This window comes from Lactuca saligna, chromosome 4 (genome assembly GCF_052625555.1).
Source record: "Lactuca saligna cultivar CGN05327 chromosome 4, ASM5262555v1, whole genome shotgun sequence".
Classification (NCBI taxonomy): Eukaryota; Viridiplantae; Streptophyta; class Magnoliopsida; order Asterales; family Asteraceae; genus Lactuca; species Lactuca saligna.
The window spans coordinates 251,472,501-251,480,245 of NC_136420.1; the positions used below are offsets into that span (position 1 = coordinate 251,472,501).

A 7,745-nucleotide genomic window follows, 5' to 3' on the forward strand; every position below is an offset into this window, starting at 1 on the left:
TATCTTACCCCAATACTCTTACCCCACAAACACTCAAATTTCCTGTAGTTTTAATACAACAATTTTATCAAACCATTTTAAACAATAAAACCGCTAAAGTATTTTATTAATTGAACTTAATAATAAAATTAGGTGAGATGATGAGTGTTGAACTTTCTCATGAGGTTTTTAATACCCTCACTTAATCTCAACTCTAGAAGGGATAAAATAACAACAAATTATTACAAAAGTATGAATGTTGCAAACCACCAAAAGACTTGGTAAACACATCAATAGTTTGTATCTTAGAATCAACCTTCTTATTCTTTACAATTCCATCTAATACTTTTTCTCTAACCAAAGACACATCCATCTTAATGTGCTTGGTCCTTACATGAAACACTCAAGGGCGTAGCTATGCTATATTAAGGTGGGTCCTAGGACCCACCTAATTATTTTAATTGTATGCTTAATTATATTGCAAAAATTTAGGAGAACCACCTTAAAATTTATGAAGGAACTACCTATCATTTTTTGCAAAAAAAAATATCATAATGCCTAAAGCAACTTCAAATTTATCCAACAAAAATTATCCCAATCCATTAAAATTAAAATTAAAGAAAAATAATAAAAACAACACAAAAGCCACAACTCAATCGTCGTCTACACTTTTGGCTTTTGCGCTCCATCAAATCAGACGCACGAGTACATGATGTACGTTGATTCTGCAGAACAACCAATTATGAAATTTTATCATGTGAAAAGGATGTATTACAAAGTTTCGATTAAGATATGATTATCAATATATTTCAAGATATAAGCCCTCGTCGTGTAAGTTCTAAAAACGTTGATATTTTGATCCGACCCACTACTAATATATTTTAGTTTGTTATAGGTTTCGATGTTATTTAAATAAGGAGCCATGTGTGTTTGAGTTTTAGATTCGCCACTGGAAACACTAGGTTTAGATTCAATTGAATAGATGATTTATTATCACACATTATTTCAATAGGAAATTTACATTTAATCTTCAAATCCATTAAACAATTTATAACCCACAAGATTTCACAAGTTACGGAAGCAACCCCTTTATACCCAACCTCGGAAGAGGATCGAGACAGTTGCTTGTTTCTTGCTTCTCCAAAATACAAAAGAATTACCAAGAAATAAACAAAAATTTGTTATAGAGAACGTATGATACTAACACACCTTCCCCAATCAGCATCAATATAAGCAACTAACTGAATCGATTCATAGTTGTTTATAGTTATACATTTACCATGAATCGATTCATAGTTGTTTATAGTTATACATTTACCATGACACTGTGTTAGGTATCTCAAAACCCTAATTGTAAGTTTCATATGAGACTTCCTTGATGCGTGGATAAATTGATTCAAAGTTTATACCGTAAAAAACAAATTAGGTCTTGTATTTGTTAACTAAATTAATTTCCCTAAAAGTTATTGATAACCAATAAAATTAGTCGGTAAATCATCTTTATTATCAACACCTTAATTACTAATAACAATACATAAATGTAGAGGAGTGTTATGATTTGCATCCAAGTAAACCGTACTCATGTAAACGCTTAAGCATATCCTTTGACTAAAACAAACCCCATTAGGAATGTTTAATTTTAATAAACATGTGGACCAAATGTAAAATTTTTTACACATCATGGGAACCAAACATCCATGATAAGAGTATATTGTTTAAGAAAACAAATTTTAAACAATTGTATTTATACGTACGATAAAATAAATAAACTACTTTTTAAGTGAAAATGTAACATTATATTTTGATATATTTGTCATTATAGGTAAAAATGAAGTGCACTCTCATTATATATATATATATATATATATATATATATATATATATATATATATATATATATATATATATATATATATATATATATATATATATATATACACACACACAAGTAGGTTCGTGCGAAAACATAAATATCTTGCGAAAACGCGAAAACAAATTTTATCTTATAAAAACCAAACACAAGTACTATAAAAATTAAATTTATTAGCAATAAATTAAATATAATAAGTTTACATTTGATTGTGTTATGATAATATAGATTTAAAGACGGTTTCATCAACTATTTGTTTTTTCACATCCTTGACCACTTTTAAATTCATGTTTTATAATAAAAATGTCAAAAATCATGCTTTGCTAATATAAAACAATTTCTTATGTATAATCGATTATCATCATGTAGTTCAAAGTTTGGATGGATTATTGTCCAAAATATAAGGTTGAGGTGACACAATATCATAGTTTTTTCTTGTTTTCACGTTTTCGCAAATTATTTGCATTTTCGCATGAACCCTCCCATATATATATATATATATATATATATATATATATATATATATATATATATATATATATAAAAGTAGATTGATATTATAGATACAAAAAAGGTATGTTTCCCTCGGATATCTCATGAGATGACAAAATGAGAAATAATAATTGTGATGAGGAGCTAAAGATGTCAAAGGGGAGGAAGAAGTGTTTAGGGATTTTGGTAGTGTTGGAAGAAAGCAATGGGGTGGGGTGGGTGTCTTTTATTATTATTATTTTTTTTTAATAATTGTTTTAAAAAAAAAAAAGAAATTAAAATGTCAATGTGGCTAAAGCTCTATTCATGTAAGATTTGAAAAGCATATGGACCAATTGCATAAAAAAAATTTAAAATAGACTAAACTTGTAACTTTTGCTAAATCATAAGGACCATTTATATAATTTTGTATTTCAAAAATAGATATAGAGTTTTTAATAAATATTTGGTGGAAAAGAAAACACATGAAATCCGGAATAGCTTGTTCACGAGTCGATCGTTATTTTATTTCGGTAAAATGTAAAAAACTAAAAATAATAGGTCAAATAGATTTATTCTTAAACAAAATATGGTCATTTTTGTAATTTCCTCCTTCGTGTAGCGTGATTTGTTTTCAACACAACTAAAACATTTTTATTATCTATTCAAGATTTCAGACAGAAGTGCTCCCTCCCAGTCACATGAATCCCTCTTTGATCTAAAGCACAGAAACAATCATACCCCCATCGGATCTAACAAGGTGAACTACCGAAGAAACAACAAGTAAACTTACTGCTGCGATTTTCCTTTTTATTGTTCCTCATCATAATATTGTTATATTGCATTCTATCAATCCGTAGTGGCATCCAGATCCATCTAATCATTTGATCTCTGTGGGTTTATGTATTTTATTATGTGAATTCCATTTATTGATTGTGAATAATCAAAATTTAGGTCTCCGTGTTTTTAATCTTGATTTTTCTATGATCGGATCAATCAATCAGTGTTCAGTGTCGTATTCCAAAAATTAGATCAAACTGTCGATGTAAATCTAAATCATCGAATTATCGTATATAAAAGTCACTCTCATGGTCTTGTTCTCTCTCTGGAATCAGTTTTCACTTTTTGTTTATCTGATTGATCAGTCAATCTGCAAATCGCTTAATTTATGTTCCTCGGGCAGTTAAAGGTTAAACCCGTATTTTAGACTAAAAATGGTGTGGCGCAAAATCTATGCATAGTTGTTGTAGACTTGTAGTCTTGTATCTTTAACTGAACCTTGTCAAGTGCCCACTCTTAAACTTTTTCTTTGAAGTAATGTCTTTGCATGTTTTTATGTTTCTTAGTTGAATATGGGAGTTGCACAAAAAAGTAATGGCATGGAGGAGGCAACACTTGAGATTGGAATGGGTAAGCTTACATTATTATGGCAACATACCTGGCTTTTTCTTTAAGTAGAATTATTATTATATGCCTTAGATGATGTCTCAACTTTCTAATGTTTCTACAGAATATAGAACTGTCTCTGGAGTTGCTGGACCTCTGGTCATCCTTGATAAAGTGAAGGTTGGTTTCTGTGTATCTTTTTTTTTTTTTTTTTTTATACTCATTATTATTCTCTTTATATTACTAAAATTTCAGTTGAAATTATGATTAAGTGATAGTTGCATTTCTGTTTCTATATTTACAGGGACCAAAGTATCAAGAAATTGTGAATATCCGTTTAGGAGATGGATCAACTAGACGTGGTCAAGTCTTGGAAGTTGATGGAGAAAAGGCTGTTGTTCAGGTATGTTTGATTTGACATCAGATCATTTACAATTTATTGTTTTCTTGTTAAATTCCCACCAAATGCATATTTCATTGTTATCTTGAGCAGGTTTTTGAAGGAACATCTGGAATTGACAATAAATTCACCACTGTTCAGTTCACTGGGGAGGTAAATTAAATCAGTTGTTGATGAAAAAAATGCATTTTGTTCTTTTTATTAATAAAGTGATTCTGATATGTGCAGGTTTTGAAAACTCCTGTTTCCATGGATATGCTTGGGCGTATATTTAATGGCTCTGGGAAACCAATTGATAATGGTCCTCCTATTTTGCCAGAGGCCTACCTCGATATTTCTGGTAACATTTTTTTTTTTTTTGGGTAAAAATTCCATTGGTGTGTGTAAACTGTAAAGTAAACTAGGGTTGGTTGTTGACTTTATGAACACTTTTATATTGTTTCAGGAAGTTCTATCAATCCTAGTGAGAGAACATATCCAGAAGAAATGATACAGACTGGTATCTCAACAATTGATGTGATGAATTCAATTGCTAGAGGACAAAAGATTCCTCTGTTTTCTGCTGCTGGACTTCCCCACAATGAAATAGCTGCACAAATCTGTCGTCAAGCTGGTTTGGTCAAACGCTTGGAGAAAACACAAAATTTGCTCGAGGTAATGCTTGCTTGCTTGCTTGCAAATATTATGAAAAGACATGAATACCCTCCTCATCCTCATCAGCAAAAAAATAAAATAGCATTCTCATTCGACATTTTTGATTCCACTGTTTTGGGGTGTTACAATTTCAGGGTGGGGGAGAAGAGGACAACTTTGCTATTGTGTTTGCAGCTATGGGAGTCAACATGGAAACTGCACAATTCTTCAAACGTGATTTTGAGGAAAACGGATCAATGGAGAGAGTGACTCTTTTTTTGAACCTCGTAAGTAACTATTTATTATTATTTTTATTATTACACGATAAGATTGATTTTTTTAATTGGTTTGCATTTACATTTACAGGCGAATGATCCTACGATTGAGCGTATCATTACTCCCCGTATTGCTCTTACCACAGCCGAATATTTGGCGTATGAATGCGGGAAACATGTTCTTGTTATCTTAACTGACATGAGTTCCTATGCTGATGCCCTTCGAGAGGTATTATTTTTGCAATTTGGATTTTCATTTTCTTTGTGACCATTATACCCTTGTGTCTGTCAATTACAGGTCTCTGCCGCTAGAGAGGAAGTACCTGGTAGGCGAGGGTATCCTGGGTATATGTATACGGATTTGGCAACAATATACGAGCGTGCTGGACGTATTGAAGGCCGAAAAGGCTCCATCACTCAAATCCCAATTCTGACTATGCCCAATGATGGTCCTAATTCCTAATTTCTTTGACCTTTTTAGCCTTGTTTGTTTGTTTTTTACTTCTCACTGGTTTCTTTAAACTTTTTGGTCATGATTAGATATTACACATCCAACCCCGGATCTTACGGGTTACATTACTGAGGGACAGATATACATTGACCGACAGCTCCATAACAGACAGGTCGGTCAGATACTAAACTTAATTTTCTGTTCCTGCGGTTGTTTTTTAAGATTAAAATTTACTTGTTTGTAAATTGTATCTGTAGATTTACCCACCTATCAATGTGCTTCCATCCCTATCTCGATTGATGAAGGTAAGGTCAAAGTTTTTACCTCATATATAATATGATATTATCTTCTTACTTAAGAATTTAATTTATTTTATAGTATACAAGAGGATTCTATTAAATCACGTTTGTATTCTTGTAGAGTGCTATTGGTGAGGGTATGACTCGTCGAGACCATTCTGATGTCTCTAACCAGGTGAAATTTGTCTCCCTCTTTGTTATGTATGTAATGTGTACAATTACAAACCACCCCCTACAATTGGAATACAATTCCATTCAAATCCTGCATTTGGAATTTGGTTTGCTACTTCAATTTGTTACAGACGTTTTCTCCCTGCTAAAAATACTCGAATAAACTTGTATTAATAGTTTGTTACTTTTATGTATATTCAGCTATATGCAAATTATGCCATTGGAAAAGATGTCCAGGCGATGAAAGCAGTGGTTGGAGAAGAGGCTCTCTCTTCTGAGGATTTGGTCTCTCTCTCTCTCTCTCTCTCTCTCTCTCTCTCTCTCTCACACACACACACACACACACACATTCATGTTTAGATAATATAGTCGGTGATTATATATATAGAATTATAACAAATTGTTTGTATAAATGGAACACAGCTATATTTGGAGTTTCTGGACAAATTTGAGAGGAAATTTGTGGCTCAAGGGGCGTACGACACCCGAAACATCTTCCAGTCGCTTGATTTAGCATGGACACTTCTGCGGATCTTCCCCCGTGAACTTCTTCACCGTATACCCGCCAAAACCCTTGATGCCTTCTACAGCCGTGAGGCGTCCAATTGAAACACACAGGTTTTTGTATCATAGTCGTCAATCTTTCAAGTTTTCCTTTGCCTTGTTTTTTTTTTTTTTTTCTAATAAGGGTTGTGTCTCTATTTGAAGTTATTGAATGCCCAAGATTTGTTCTTTTATATAAGAGGCAATTACATTATATTTGTGGATGGAAACATACTTTGAACAAGTGACAGATTGGTCCTGAGTTCTTGAATGGTTTTGGTTCATGATATTGGTTTTGACTAACATGATAGCCTTGTACTTTGTTTATCATATCTTGGTTTGGGCCTGAAACATCAAAAAAGGATGGGACGAAAATGTGCTATTGGTCCCTTGTCTCTACAAAAAATACATGAATGCATTTTCCCTTTTTACCAAAGCTACTACAATGGTTAACCCCCAACCACTAGTAGGAGTACTACACAAAATCTATCACTATAGTCAACATCTAACTAATGATACTACAATTATTATGTATATCACAACAGCCCACATCCGACTTGTGATACTACAACAACCACGTCTATCACACAGTCCACATCCGATATGATACTATGCCACCACGTCTATCACAACAATCCACATCCGACATATGATACTATGCCACCATGTTTATCACAGAAGTCCACATCCGACGTGATACTATGATACAATGTCTTTCACACAGTCCACATCCAACCTTGTGATACTATGCTACCACATTTGTCACGACAGTCCACACCCGACATGTGATACTACGCTACCATGTTTTACAACACTATACATCTGAACTGATACAACACTACATTGTTTATCACACAATCTACACCTGATCTGTGATACTATGCTACAACATCTATCACACAGGCTACATCCGACCTATGATACCACATGACCATGTCTAGCAAACACTTCACATATAAATTGTGATACCATGCTACCATGTTTATCATATAATCTACATACGACTTGTGATACTACAATTACCATATTATATAAATTAATGTATTCTACTATCGCTAGGTACTTTTCTTACAACTCATCTATATGCAATGAGTAGTATCCCTAACTACCATATTAGGTGATGTCACCAAAATGTCACCCAATGTATATCTATTTCCATCTATATTGGTGATATCCATCCATCCATCATCCATTTCTCATTCAGTTTTCTCTATATGGGATGCTAAAATCCAATATATTCATCGTTTTTGGTCTCTCGTATCATCCT

The 7,745-nt window shown here is 32.8% G+C and overlaps 1 protein-coding gene across 2 annotated transcripts; it reads left to right on the top strand.

Annotated features, from left to right (window-relative positions):
- Positions 1 to 2,922: 2,922 nt before the first annotated feature.
- LOC145043474 (V-type proton ATPase subunit B 2-like) lies at positions 2,923 to 6,781 on the top strand. 2 transcript variants are annotated; one of them, XM_078992136.1, is made up of 15 exons: positions 2,923 to 3,080; positions 3,667 to 3,730; positions 3,831 to 3,886; positions 4,011 to 4,109; positions 4,200 to 4,259; positions 4,335 to 4,446; positions 4,552 to 4,760; positions 4,895 to 5,026; positions 5,106 to 5,243; positions 5,313 to 5,463; positions 5,555 to 5,637; positions 5,723 to 5,770; positions 5,886 to 5,939; positions 6,137 to 6,220; positions 6,359 to 6,781. In XM_078992136.1, the coding sequence occupies exons 2-15, from the start codon at positions 3,673 to 3,675 to the stop codon at positions 6,542 to 6,544; spliced, it is 1,470 nt and encodes a 489-aa protein (XP_078848262.1). In that variant the 5' UTR covers positions 2,923 to 3,080; positions 3,667 to 3,672; the 3' UTR covers positions 6,545 to 6,781. The 2 variants fall into 2 exon arrangements, with proteins under 2 accessions (XP_078848262.1, XP_078848261.1); XM_078992135.1 differs by having other exon boundaries at positions 2,943 to 3,103.
- The last annotated feature ends 964 nt before the right edge of the window (positions 6,782 to 7,745 follow it).

Coding starts and splice junctions, on each gene's coding strand:
- LOC145043474 (XM_078992136.1), top strand. CDS start 3,673: ATGGGAGTTGCACAAAAAAGTAATGGCATGGAGGAGGCAACACTTGAG. Junction 4,447..4,551: donor GGCCTACCTCGATATTTCTG/GTAACATTTTTT, acceptor ATATTGTTTCAG/GAAGTTCTATCAATCCTAGT. Junction 5,244..5,312: donor ATGCTGATGCCCTTCGAGAG/GTATTATTTTTG, acceptor TGTCAATTACAG/GTCTCTGCCGCTAGAGAGGA.